The following is a 14,365-nucleotide window of genomic DNA, read 5'->3' as shown; positions in this document are numbered from 1 at the left end:
TCCTACTTTTGTCGAAGATGACTCGTATTTGACCAATATAAAGCCATCACGACTACGCCCAACGAAACGTCGAGGCACCAGTGTACGACCTTACAAGTCTAGTAAACTGCCTCTCTTAAACCCACACCACGGTCATAGCTCATCTGATCACACCTCATCACAACCCTCGACAATACCACCAACGCCTAGCTGGTTAGCTTCTATATTAGACAGCACAAAAGAGACTCTGTTTGGATCTCAACCACAGTTGAAAATCAATACCGATCACCGAACTACTCAGATCATGTCTGACCAACCAATGCCACAAACTCAGCTTCATGACAGTGCGCTTTTGTACATCCACGGTCTGTGCCCACCTGGGTAAGTGGATTATCTTTGATCTCTTGCACTTGTAATTACGATGCTCGTATTAAATGTATTCTATTCGCAGTGGACCCGATGCGCTTAATCAATGTGCAACGACGGGAATGAAACGTGCTATGGAGGTTTACGCAAAGGACATATCTTGCTCAGTCCGTGGCATAGATTTTGCTCAGCCGTTATTGGAGAAACAAGAAGAAATTCGTCGTAATGCAGTTGCAGTGCATGGAAATGAAGGTGTTGGAAACATGTTTTTCGAAGAATTCCGAAGGCATGTGATTGAGACATTACTCAACCAAGTAAGTTTACAATGTAATTTCAGTGGTGCATGGCCGTCAGTATGTTTGTGGTTGGCTAAATCTTGGAGTTTGGTCGAAATCTTGAGCACCCCAAGTTTTGACTGATGTTTTCACAATTGGCTTACCGACAGTCGATTTGACGCAATTGACTCACCTTATTAAACCTTATAGTGCATGTCATTTCATACCAGTGCCCCCTATAGACACGAAATCTTCCTAACATTATGTGATACCATTCGTGAACTCGCACACGATGTTGGATTAACGGATATCGATGGTCTAGCTCCTCATCTTCCATGCCCAACATTGACTGTGATGGCTTACTCTATGGGATCATCTATAGCAACAGAATTCTTGTCTGAATTCTTCCATCACTTTGCTTTGGATGAAGAGCTACGAGAGAAGAGCTATTTTAGGGTGTATGAAGTACGTCTAGGATTTGCTGGTTGTCGTATTATACTGCATGGATTGAGAAGTCATTATACACTGGGATCTCCTATTGCGTGGCAGTTCCCCCACCGACCACCTGTTAGATTGTAAGCAATTTCACGTGATTATCTACTTTTTTACGCCATTGTTCCAACCATTTCCTAATGACAATTCAATCTACAGAATCCCAGACACAATCAAATGGTTTAACTGCTACTACAAATCAGACGTTGTCGCAGCTCCACTCAGCCAAGAACACGAATACTACAACTTCATCCAAGACATTGAACTACCACTATGGGATGCCTCACCCGAAGACATCCAATCAAACATATCCGGATGGGATTTAGCTTCTCTGTGGGCCGATCTATGGTCTGCTCCCGCCAGACTCACACCACTATCTCATCTCCTATACGCAGTAGACCCTGCTATATATCGTCGCGTAGCTCTCCGTATCAAGGATCTCGTAACTGAATACCGACAAGTGGGGACACGTGCACCTGATATGCCAATAGCATTCAAGGACCGTGCTCAAAAGATCTTTGACAGGATGAGTGCTAGTCCACCGGTTCGTAATCCGTTTGGATATTTGACAAATCCTATATATCGACACGAGATATTGGAAGAGTCTAATGCAAACCGGTACAATACCAAGACTACATACGAGAACTTGGATAATTTCAGGGTTAATTCGAATAATCCCAACTTTGAGCATGTCGTCTTATTGTGAGTGTTTTTTTGTTGTGAAGAATGCACCTGCTCTGGTATGAAATTGTTTTACAGACTGAAGTGCTGATTGTTCTTCTCAATAGTTACGTACACGGCCCAAGTCTCAACAGCCTAAACGATCGCGAGATGGAGCTAGTAAGGAAAAACGGAATGCATACGATAAACCATCTCAACTCGATGCGTGGACCAAACGAGAAACAACTCAATCCTCTGATTGCTTGTTTCGACTTTACATCTGTTGCTGCTCCAGTACCCGACTACGATGACTCTGATTTCCTCGGTATGTCAAAAGTTTGAGTTTGTGATTTCTTCTGCATACACTTTTTTTCGTTGCTTAAAGCTAACGTCATTGTACATCTTCAGCTTGGAACTTCTGCCGAAGGCACATAATGACAGTAGCATCATTCAGCATGGCTTGTGTCGCTGAAGACGTAGCGAGACACTATCTCTTGCAAGGTGTTGAATCGGCTTTATTGGACTTGAACAACACATTGCTCGGAATGGGCTTTGGACATGTCAACAGTCCATCTAGTAAACCATCGCTGGGAGGTGTTACCAAGACTGCTAATTTGAATGTTATTGCTTCATCACTTGGCGGTGCTGTTTTGACATTGGTGAGTATTCGAGTGCTTTCATAAGTGGTTTTTTTGCCTTCTAACAACACTCTCTGTGTTGGTTGCTTAGTACTTTGGTGACTTGCATCATACCAACGAAACCATCGCATCACTCTTCCAAGACTCAAACCCGCAGTCCCAACAGCAACAGGAATTCGTAAACCACGCACATCTCCCATACGACATTGAAGCAGACGGTGCCATGAAACTCTCATCCTTCATAACACTAGGATCGCATCTGCAATGGGCCTCACACGCCCGCCTAATGCCCATGCCCAAATTCATTGGCACATCAGCAATGAGCATGGTAAACCAATCAACATCACTAGCATCAGGACTCGTAAACTCGGCCGCAAACGTCCTGACCCGTCTAGTGCTAACCCAACGAAGCACATCACCGACCCTGTCATCCTCACCATCGATAGCAGATTCCGGATTCGAGTCTGCAGGCCCATCATCTTCCCGATGTAGTGAATCTGGACGTAGTAGGACGGCATCACGGTCATCATCACGAGATGATTTTGAATGTGATTCAGAGTCTTCAGAGTCGTGTATGAATTGTAATGCTAGTTTGGATGGTGGTAGTGCACGATCGTTATCGCCACCGCTGCAATCATATCCATCACCGATACGTCGTAGTCTGTATTCGCCTGCACCAACGACAATAGCTAATCGCAACTGTAGCCCGACACCACCACCATCACCATATGCACAACCTGAAGCATGGGCTGTAACGCTTGGAAACCATCAGTTTAATAATAGCTATTCACCAATAGGGTCATCATCATCATCGACGACCATAGCGGTAATAAAACCACAACCACAACAGCGGAACGATAACAAGATAAGGTGGTTGAATCTATACTATACTCGTGATGTATTCTCGGTACCCATGGAAGCAACCATGCCTCATCTACACAACGAGAGGCTGATTGAAGAAGCCATCCCATCACCTAAAATCCCATCTATATTCGACATGCTTAGAATGGGACCACGTAAAGCTTATAGCGAGACGATGAGGGCTGTATCGGCTTCTTTTGCTGCTGTGACGCTTGAGTATGTGAGGGATTTATGGGTCTGGGAGAGAATCGGACGTGTGATTGAAGATTCGCTTTGAGGACGGGCTTTGCTGTATTTAGGGAGTTTAATTTAATGTTTAAGTAGAAATGTGAAGCTGGTGCCTACAAAGAACCTCTCTCATTCTAAATTTTAAGAATCTAAATTATATGGCATCGTGCACAAGAAAATACAATTCATCATGCAAAGTAACATGCGTTTTTACATTCGTTATACAATTTTTACTCGAGTATCTCGCCATCCTCGAGCTATTTCTCGTTCTCCACAGGAGAGTCATCAGTACCCTTGTGTTCTTCAAAATCGTTAAAATCTACCACCTCCTGGTCTTCGTCTTCTGTGCCTAAAGCCTCACCAATAGCTTGCTCATCATCATCACTCACACCATCAAGCGATATCTCATCTTCAAACCCTCCATTATTTCCACCACGATTAAATCCATCGTCATCAGCATCAGTAGTCGAAGTACCCACACTGTTACTACTATTAGCAGGCAACCCCATAATTTTGTTCGCATCCAATTTAAACACGAATTGTGGATGACTATCATCTCCATGATGCTCAACTTGCATCTCACCCACAGTACCCATAAAGACACCGTTTGGTGACGTCAACTCAACTTGGAAACGATCTGTGGTTGTGTTAGAGTTGTTTGTCCGATCTGAAGATGCGCTTCCGAATCGTGTCATGACTGGCATGGCATTATTTATAGTGTCGGGCGCTGTTCCTTTGGATTTTGATTTATTGCTACTATTAATGTTGACACTACCAGCCACTGGTGCGTTCGATGATGTAGACGATGAGCCACTAAACGATGCCTGTTTAGATAAAGATGTGATGGGAACGTGTCTGCTGAATAAAGGTATGAATGCTGGTGGATGTGGAGTAGAGGAGCCATATGGAAGTGTATCGTCTTGTTCATGTGCTGAGTCCAAATCTATATCACTATTATCGCCATTGTCTGCATTCACGTCGTCTTCCTCTACTAAATTAATGCTGTTTGACGTCGGCGAATCACTGAGTATTGCACCTGGTTCATCAGTCAAGCGTTCTTCCACCAAGGAAGCCGTTGGTTCTATTTCATCAGCCTCAACAACAACCTCGTCCTCCTTCTTGCCAAGCAAGGCAGCCAAAGGACTTGGCTGTGTAGATGGAGGCAATAATGGAGGCGGTTTCTGTAATGTATTATTACTTACAGACGGCAACGTCGACGACGATTTAGTAAACAGAGCCAATAGATCAGGTCGCTTAGCATCCTCAGAAGCTGGGGTGGAAGACAACAAGTCCTTGGTCGAGTCTCGTTTGACTGGCAATAACCCAGGCTTTGACGGTAGTAGAGTTGATGATGCTGGTGTTATTGTGGGAGGAGTATCTGATTTACCAGTCAACAAGGCTAGTAAACCATCACGATTGGTATCAGAGTTCGGCGGTATACTACTACTAGACGGCGTTGTCAATAATCTATTGTCAGGTTCAGGCTTGATCACACTCTCTGAAGCCTTTGGCAACACATCGGCAGTCTTTGAACCTGTTAATTTACTCAACAAACCACCATCGGATTTCGGTAGCAGTAATGATGATGCTGTTGGTATAGACGGTGTTGTTGCAGCATTAGCGCTAGTAGCTGACGATCTTCCTGTTAATAAATCAAGCAAGGCTGCTGAATCAGGTTTGGCTGGCAATCTTGGCGCTTCTATTGGGGCTGGCGCTGAGGGCAACGTTTGACTAGGTCTCGGCAACAAGGTAGTTGATGGTTGTGTGATACTAGTACGTTCAGATGTTGGTGTTTGCGAGCCACCCAATAACAAGTCCATCAACCATTGTTGCTTCTCATTGACCTGTTTGGGAGGTTCTGGAACACTAGTAGGGATGACAGCAGGCTGTATAGGTGGTGGTTCCTACGAGGGCAATGGTTTATCATTGATCAAGAAAATCGTGGCTTTTTTTGTTGTCAACTTACCTGACTCGACTTTCCCAATAGCGTCAGTAACGAATCTCGAGCACTATGTAGAGTCTCTACACGGGGCATTTCACGAGTAGCTGTTCTATACTCTGTTCCGACACCAATTGCAGCTTTCAGCGCTATTGACGGGTCTATCATTATTGGTTGTGGTTGTTGTGGCATTATAAATTGTGGTTGAGGTGGTATGTTCATCATATGTAGTGGCGGATGGTATGGCATTTGCTGCATTATCATATTGGTGTTTTCAACCACCACAGTTACGCTAGTAGTACTTTCTTCTATTCTAGGTGCGACTGCGGCAGCAGCGATTGCAGTATTTAACTTTTCCTTAGCAGCCACTCGTTTCCTGTTTTCTTTACACCATTTTATGATGTCATCTGCAAATGAATTCACCAGATAGAATTTTGATTTCCCACTACTTGCTGCCGACACATTTGCCTGTTGCTGTATCTGCTGTTGATGCAGTTTACGTTTATCGACTTGTAGGGCAGCAACATTGAACCACCGTATCCCACTAATCTCTTTACGTGTTTGTGTCTTGAATTCAGTTGATTCTGGTACTCCAGCAGCGAAATACAGCCGTATTTCTTTGCCACTGATGGATTTTTCGAGAAAAGCATCATTGTAAACAAATCTAGAGCAGTTGAATCCCGTTTCTTCTTCTACTTCTCGGACAGCACAATCTACTTGTTCTTCTGCTTCATTGATTTTGCCCATTGGGAATGACCATGTTTTGGATGTCCATTGTCTTACAAGTAGGACCTAATTGATAGTGGTGTTAGCTTTTCTTTGGTTCAGTGGTTGGACAAGCTGGCGAGGCTCAATCTCGAGGTAGGCGAAGAGAGTTTCGTAATATCAACACGTGTAATCTGCTGTATCAACGTGACCAGAACGAAATATTACCTTGTCCATCTTTTGATTTAGTATAATGACTCCACAAACAGGGACAGTTCTCTTGTATCTCCTGAAACTGGCATAAGCAGCATGAGGATCCCCACCAAGGACACCCAAAGATTTACAATGTTGAAACAGGTGTTGCATGAATCGATCCAATTCAAGATGTGGAAGAGCTGGATTTTGTTCTCGTACGAAGTCCTCGTAAAACCAATGAGCTTGCTCGATATGAAAGCATATTCTTTCGGTCTTTGATAGCTCTGATTCCGTGACATTGATGATGAAACGACTGAATTGAAGATTGGAATGTTTAAAACGATGATGGATTTTTTAGACTGTAAACAATAGAAAAGAGATTTAATCTGCTATGACAAATCACTACATAGCTGCATACCTTGACAGGTCTTCCAGGGCATCCGCCAGACTGAACTTTTCAAATGACATTCTAGTCGGTCTTTGTTCAAGATGTGTGCTGAAACTAAGATTTGGTGACTTTGTTCAAAACCTGCCCAGAAGCGGACAAAGCTCAGACAGAAATCTACGTGATTATTGTATTGAACGAGCGAAATCACGTTTTAGTGGCTACAGGGAAGTAGAATCGGGACGGTTTTGTAGCTGCCAAGAAACCACCAAAATAAAAATCACGTCGACAAGCGATGCAGTCGCGCCGAGAGCAGTCAGTATCGTTTGATATGCCACATATCGAATCTTTGGCATCAACGCGGCTCGGATTTGTAGCTGTGTTGTGAAGCTTCCATAGCAAGAAACGCACAAAACACCGACAAATTCGAACACTCGGTCGTTCTAATCAAAGCGAACGGAATGACCAGCTCGAAGGAGGTTCAATGGCCTCCAGCACGTACAATATCCAGGGACGCTTCTATTCGCCACTCTCTACTCTTGGACCAAGGAAACAAACCAGTACCCACATTGGAAGTTGAAGATGTGAGACCATCAAGCTACGAATCGATTGTAAAGAAGCCGATTTACAGGATTAAGGTCGTGGAAGATTGGATTCCCGAGTACACGGAGGAACTTAATGTGAAAGCTGGAGACATCTTTGAGGTTTGTCATAGAGTAATGGGAAGCCACCCAAGCACGCACTTACAACTTGGCATGCTAATCCGTTGGACTGATAGGTGGTCGATCAAACGTCCTTCTACTACGAAGTCATCGGCGTGGATCCAAAGGCACCAAAGCACGGATTCATTCCTAGTAACATCGCTGTAATCGAACGTGACTATGCGTACCCTGAAAACAGCAACCCTCACGATGCTGGACAGGCTCGCCGAGCGGATTCTGGATACATATCCGCCTCTAGGTCTAAATCTCCTAGCCCGCAACCTCATACGACGCACCGGGCTGGATCCAACGAGTCTCTGACGAGAAAAGCAGCTATACCAGCCTTTCCCTCTATACCGACATTATCTGATTCCGTTAGCAGCCTCACGACTACTGAAGCATCTATACCGACTCTATCTGATTCTATTCATCTTAATCCACCCAGTCCAAAATCTGCAACGACATCCCCAACTGTGCCGGCACTATCCAGTATGCCTGTGAAAAGGAATCCGTCAAGCCCGAAGCCGCCTCCGACAGTACCTCTGCCACCGCTCCCTCTGACACTACCACGTACACCAATGTGCTATGCATCTATAATAGGTCACGAGGTGCAAGATCAGATATATAAATGTGAATTTCTTGGATTGCACGGCATCTCCAGGCTCGTATTATCTCGGTCGTTTGAAGACTTTTGGAATCTCCAGATGTCGCTATCCTCCAACTTCCCAAGCGAATTTGGACGAAGGACAGAGCCTAGGACTATACCGTTTCTGCCTTTACCGGCAGCTCACGAGAGCACTGAAGTATCCGAGGATATAGTACTGAGTAGGCGGGAGGCTCTATCCACGTATCTGTATGAATTGGTGAGGCTGCCTGCCAAAGTCGTGCAGTCGAAGGCAGTAACGTACTTTTTAGCTCTCAGGGCAGGGGATGAGGAAGGTGGAGAGCCTGCTGGTCAGCATGCAAAAGAAGGTGACGACGCTCAGAAAGTACAGCCAACTAGTGTAAAAGTGAAGCTAATCGACGACGAGGACATTCTCGCTTTGAAGATACCGTTGGATATCGACTATCCGGAACTTATGAAGCAGATTGTGGCCCGAGTAGGAGCCGAACGAGTAAAAAATGGTGTATGTTATAAGGATGAGATTGGACGAGACATCACATTAGTTGGGGAGCAGGACCTGTCGTTACTGCTACGAACAAATAAGAACCGTATTATACTTAAAGTATTGTAATTCGCCAGTTGGTTGACTCAATAATATAATATGTAAACATTTGCCGACATCTGCTCTGCACAACGTTCTCACACGTCAAACAGCTCAGCACCTTATGAGCCAACTGCTCACATGGACGAGGACAGAAAGAGCGCCGATCTCGGAGAACAAACACTGACACCACCCTCGGAGATGACGCTCCCACAGTATGTGCCACTGGCGAAATCCGATGACTTTGAAAAAGCAATTGTCAACCCAGCCGTCGAGGAAGCTGTTGTCAAGAAAATCGACTGGGTATGTCAATGTCCGGTGGCCTTGTTGATCGTTTAGTCGGGAAACGTTCTATGAAATGTGTCTTGATGAGTGACTTACATCCATTTTGCCAAACCCCATTAGAAACTACTGCCATGGTTGATTATCTGCTACATCTTTTCTATCATTGACAGAACGAATTTGGGGAATGCAAAGGTATGCAAACTCGGTGCATCGTTATGCATACTCGTCGGGAGAGCGTTGATGTCGGGTTGCTGAACTAGATCAACACAAACCCCACGACGAGTGTCGCAGCACCTACATAAACCACACAACGAGTTATCGATTCGTTTTTGTTAAAGACCCGTATACTCTCTTTAGATCGCCAACTCCGAGACTGGAGACTCGTTAGCTCAATCTCTCGGTTTAACTGGAACGCAATTCAACACTGCTGTCGCCGTATTCTTCATAACATACTGTTTGTTTGAAATTCCATCCAATCTTCTTTTGCGCTATGGCCCATCAGCTCATTTTACTCGAATAATGTTCCTCTGGGGTATATGTGCGATGAGTTTTGCTGCCGTCAAGAATTTTGCTGGATTGCTTGTTGCTAGATTGGTTTTAGGAATGCTGGAAGCAGGTTTGTATACATATTTCGCATTTTCACATGGTCGACCCGTTGAGGCGATTGTGTAGCCAATAAAGGATATTCACAGGCTAAGAGAGATTTCTATCCAGGTTTCTATCCTGGAATCGGCTATTACATCTCATTCTGGTACACATCTGAAGAACGAGCAACGAGATTAGCTATTATTAGTATAGCTGGATCACTTTCGGGAGCTTTCGGAGGTTTACTGGCATCTTGTATCTCATTCATGAATGGAATTGGTGGGCTCAAGGGCTGGCAGTGGCTGTTTATCTTCGTAAGTGATATTTAGGATTCAAAATTTGGGAAACTTCGGGCATGACACTCTAACGCTCCTTACTTGCGAAATATAGGAAGGAATTCGTACGTAAATGTTTTTGCCAGATTCCTTTGATTGTAAATTAACAATCTCCATACAATCAGCATCCGTACTCTTGGGTATAGCAACGTTTTGGGTACTCCCAGATTTTCCACAAACAGCCAAGTTCTTAACAGACAGTGAACGCAAAGTGGCAGTTTCAAGATTACCTGTTGATGCACCTAGTATGGAGTCGCCCCATTTCAGATGGTCAGAACTAAGAGAGATTTTGCTTGATCCCATATGGTGGCTATGGGTGTTTGCTTGTAAGTGTTCCCAGTCTATGTTACAATTGTTCAAAATGCTGATCGAGCTTTGGAATTTAGACTTTTTAATGAACAATGCTAATAACGGACAAGGATATTTCAGTCCGACAATCATTCAAAACATGGGCTTCCAGTCTTATGTGGCACAATTGCTGACCATACCGACTAATCTCTTTGGATTTGGAGTGACTCTTTTCTGGAGTTATCACAGTGACAAAACGAAGGAGAGAGGGCTGGTCAGTAATATTGGAAACTGTGTTGGACTTTGGGAAGTGTTGCTAACAATACGTCTCCAATAGCATATTATAACGGGAATCGTCTCGATGGCTATAGGCTACTTGATTCTGTATGTAAAAGTGGCGATGTAACTGTTGGTAACCCAAAATGTCCTGAATGCTGACTCTTTTTTGGCAGGGCAACGACATCTACAGTGGGAGCTCGATACTTTGCAGTCTTCTTGACAACTTCCGTCAACATTGCGATCATACCTTTCTTCGCATGGCGTCTGGACACAGCGAAAGGGACTACGGCGTCTGGAGTCGCTATAGCCGGTGTGGTCGGTTTAGGAAACTTGGGAGGAATAACTTCACCATATCTGTTCCCTGATTCAAGTGCTCCAAGGTTCCTTCCTGGGTGTTGGATACTGTAAGTGGTTATCAAACTGCCCTTCGCTGGGGAGTTTGGTGATTAAATTCGTTTTTGGTTTTAGGTTCTCGGTACTGGTGCTGGACATTCCGATTATCTTGTTTCTGAAACATTATTACGACAAGAAGAAACTAGCGTCTCAGAATGACGTTGAGATGGTACAAAAGTCAGCTTAAATCTCACTCATTAAATGAACTTTGACCATAAAATCCATTTAATTTGTTATTTAGACGACCTTTTAATTTTTTTAAAACAATGCACAATTCTTCCACCCTTCCTCTCTTTACACAGGTTCTATTTGCTTCTGCTTACAACTCTTCTGGCACGTCTTCTTCTGTGCCTACAAACTTGGGTTTCTCGACGACGAGTTTTCCTTGTCTGGCAGCTTCCCTTCGGTCGGCAGTAACTTTCCAGAAGTTTCGGTTTCCTTTACCAAAGCCGTCGACAATATAGTCCAGATAAAAGAATAGAGTTTGGTAGTTTGCTAGAGAAAGGGTTCCTTGTCAGTACAACACACCACAATACACAACACCACATATACAATGAGCAGATAGAATATCGTTATGCGATGCTTACAGTGGGTGTTTTCGTGGTGGTAGTCGTGGTTACGGACGCTGAATTCATAAATGTTAAATAGTCAGTCAAATGTGCTCACAAAAGGTCGAAAACAACAACAACACCAGACTCGATAGTGCTTAATTCCTAATTCGAGATCCATTTCAACCATTTCAAACATAAACTTACTATGGCATAAACCAATTAAGAGGGTCCCACGGTAATTCATATCCACAATGTGCCCTTGACGCAATGTGGTAGTAGAAGGCAAGGAAGGCGATCTTTGAGGAAGATAATGCGAAAGCATGAGCTCAGATATACGGCAAATACGCCTAAAGATTACCGACCATTGGAGCAAAGTCTGGCTTCGCTACGAGCATGCCAATCAAGGGTGGAAGTCGGTCCATTAAAAAGTGATCAATGAGCGTCAAGTGACCTCCAACGGATACCTCAACAACTGTGAAGATACGGCATAAATGAATGACGAGAAAGTCCAAACCTTTGCGTCAGACATACCCTTAAACTCGTGATGTTTCTTGTGAATGGTCTTGTAAAGGTATGGGATCTTGTGAAGCCCAAAGTGGATGAAGAATAGGGCTGCATCCCACGCAACCTAATGACAAAAATCAGCATTTTTCATAAGTGTACTTGGTTCAAGGATGTGCATTGTACTTACGGTCAAGAGCAAAAAGTCCTTCCAGAACTTTAAGGCGCTCGTTGGCATCTTGTGGATGTTGAATCCATAAGCGTATTGCAAGATCTTGTATTGTAGGACTGAGAATGGAGCCACGAGCATGATCAAGGAAGGAATTGAATTCATTCCGACTTTCTCGTCAACGGCCTTGTTTGTGATTTCAGTGTCGACATATTTTTGCTGGATACGGTATTCCTTCCACCATCCGCGTTTAGCTACAAGTACATGGACGGTTAGATCGTTGAGATCAGAGTATAATTAAACGTGGGATGTTGATAATTACCAGCTTCGTGGAATAACACGGCATTGTACTAGGGAAACAAAAATTGCTGTTATTCTCACGATTGTAGTCGTCATTGAAATCAAAAATCTTGGGCAAGTTTGTAACAAAATGGTCACTCACTGTTGCAGAGGCCTTTAACGCAATAGTGGCAAACAATACATACGTGGCAGTATCGCCAATGTGATTGCTGCATGCTGTTACAGCTGAACTCCAAGCTTTAGAGAGAGACATCTTCTTTATATACGGTTCGGGCAGTTGGGGCTGGTCTCAGGAGTGTGTGCTGTGCACCAAGTCACACACAACCTTGAGAGCATTTTTCGGAACAACGGTTTATACTGACTGGTATTGGGCTAGGCTATGATATGATCCTTGTTCAGATCATAGATCATGCACGAGAAGTTAGCTCTATTTCTATATCGTGTTTTCATTGAAAATGTTGGTGATGTAGATTCGCAGAAGTCCAGAATATTTCTGATCACGGTTTTCCACGTATAATCCCATGCGGTCGCTCTACATTGAGATTCAATTCATGATAAAGACATAAGTTTTACAGAGTCACTGAGCTGTAGACTCTTGTTATGGTGTCTGGTTTGCAAATGATTCAACACTTTTGGAGAATTTCGTGGTTTCTACTTGATCCAAGCTCCAAAAAAGGAGTTCCGACGTGTTAAACCCCATTCATGATACCTGACATGCCATACACGTACCAGCGCCTCTACGATGAAACAAAACTTTCACGGCTCCCTCACGTATTCACATGCTTTGAAAATTTGCTGACATGTGGAAGTTTCAGCATGAAAAGGCTGTTAGTGAGTTACCGGTAGAAGGCCAAATCCGACTAGCAGAAAATCAACCTTGATCGTCTTGATCGTCTACGGTTTATCGGCTTGGATTCAATCATTAATTAAATAGAAATTCATCGTGTTTTGCATATAGATCCACGATGATGTACGCGTTTCAGGCGTAGATCTAAGTCTGAATACTAGATCCATATGCTTATAATGCCTTCCAGAATTATTTACATGCCTGAGCAACCTTGTTCTTTGCCCGTTCTCTCAACCTTCTGCTTTTCAAAACCATCAACCAATATATATATTCATACCAAGATGGTCATGTTCCCAGTAGAAATAATCGACGCGATTCTTGAGCAGGCAGTCAATCGCACGTATTTATCTAATTATAGAGACCTTAAATCTCTCTATGCTTGTGCATTGGTCTCAAAGACCTGGAACGAAAGTGTAAGTTTTTGATGCTAAAGGAACGATCTGCATTAATGTAATAGATTTCTGACGATTCGTTGTCAATTTTTAGGCACTTCGACTCCTTTACGAGATCCTCCCTCCTCCTCCTGGCAACAGATCGCGCTTCAGCCGTCGCCATCTTGATCTTATCTTATCTAACGCAACGAATAATGGGTTTGGTCAAGACGCATTAAAACACATCAAGCGATTGAGCTTTGGTGGTGTTCCTGAGGGTGTAGAGATCGGGAATGACTATAAAGATCAGTACGTGCTTGGCATCCTGAAAATTTTAATGCATGTCAGTTGCTGAAACTTTGTGATGGGTCAGAAAAACCTTAATGTGTTGTGCCAAAAGAAGATTTGAAACACTTGGATTACTGCTCAACTAACGTAATTCATTCTTTATCTAGTGGTGGCTTGATTCTCGACGCTGCTCGAATCCAAAAGTTGCTGGAACGATGCCAATTACGTTCCATTCACGTCACCGACTACTTTGCCGCTACCCTATTACGTGCCTGTAATCTAGAGACCATCACTCTAGAGGTCAGAAACAAGGAAACTGCCGCTGATGAACAACTGGACTACACCATGATTCGACAATTCCAACTTCGAAATAAAGCCGTAAAAGTTAAACTAGATCTATATGCCTTCCCGGAATCTATATTGAAGGTTATGAGAATCATGAAGGTGGAGACATTTGATTCCCGGTTTATCGCTTGGCCCGAGTCTCGTCAAGTCTTTGAATCTGGATTGTTGGCCTTGCGAGCTAAGAGTACCCAGACTCTAC

The 14,365-nt window shown here is 43.7% G+C and overlaps 3 protein-coding genes across 3 annotated transcripts; 1 reads left to right on the top strand and 2 right to left on the bottom strand.

Moving 5' to 3' along the window:
- Positions 1 to 3,756: 3,756 nt before the first annotated feature.
- On the bottom strand, positions 3,757 to 6,806 carry SmJEL517_g01584 (uncharacterized protein; the record flags this gene model as incomplete). The annotated part of the gene is made up of 4 exons (XM_031167512.1): positions 3,757 to 5,403; positions 5,466 to 6,230; positions 6,372 to 6,651; positions 6,757 to 6,806. 4 exons carry the CDS (start codon positions 6,804 to 6,806, stop codon positions 3,757 to 3,759), a joined length of 2,742 nt encoding a protein of 913 aa, XP_031026554.1.
- A 378-nt stretch (positions 6,807 to 7,184) lies between these two features.
- Positions 7,185 to 10,981, top strand: SmJEL517_g01583 (uncharacterized protein; the record flags this gene model as incomplete). Its single annotated transcript, XM_031167511.1, has 12 exons — positions 7,185 to 7,427; positions 7,502 to 8,655; positions 8,743 to 8,932; positions 9,035 to 9,106; positions 9,272 to 9,530; positions 9,587 to 9,813; positions 9,890 to 9,899; positions 9,960 to 10,160; positions 10,221 to 10,396; positions 10,460 to 10,506; positions 10,575 to 10,805; positions 10,870 to 10,981. 12 exons carry the CDS (start codon positions 7,185 to 7,187, stop codon positions 10,979 to 10,981), a joined length of 2,922 nt encoding a protein of 973 aa, XP_031026551.1.
- Positions 10,982 to 11,113: 132 nt separating this feature from the next.
- SmJEL517_g01582 (uncharacterized protein) lies at positions 11,114 to 12,568 on the bottom strand (the record flags this gene model as incomplete). Its single annotated transcript, XM_031167510.1, has 8 exons — positions 11,114 to 11,289; positions 11,382 to 11,419; positions 11,550 to 11,641; positions 11,708 to 11,817; positions 11,877 to 11,973; positions 12,037 to 12,269; positions 12,338 to 12,365; positions 12,458 to 12,568. 8 exons carry the CDS (start codon positions 12,566 to 12,568, stop codon positions 11,114 to 11,116), a joined length of 885 nt encoding a protein of 294 aa, XP_031026552.1.
- Between the last annotated feature and the right edge of the window lie 1,797 nt (positions 12,569 to 14,365).

The sequence above is a fragment of the Synchytrium microbalum genome, assembly GCF_006535985.1.
Source record: "Synchytrium microbalum strain JEL517 chromosome Unknown SmJEL517_scf0005, whole genome shotgun sequence".
NCBI lineage: Eukaryota > Fungi > Chytridiomycota > Chytridiomycetes > Synchytriales > Synchytriaceae > Synchytrium > Synchytrium microbalum.
This window is presented reverse-complemented; position numbering and strand designations above follow the sequence as displayed.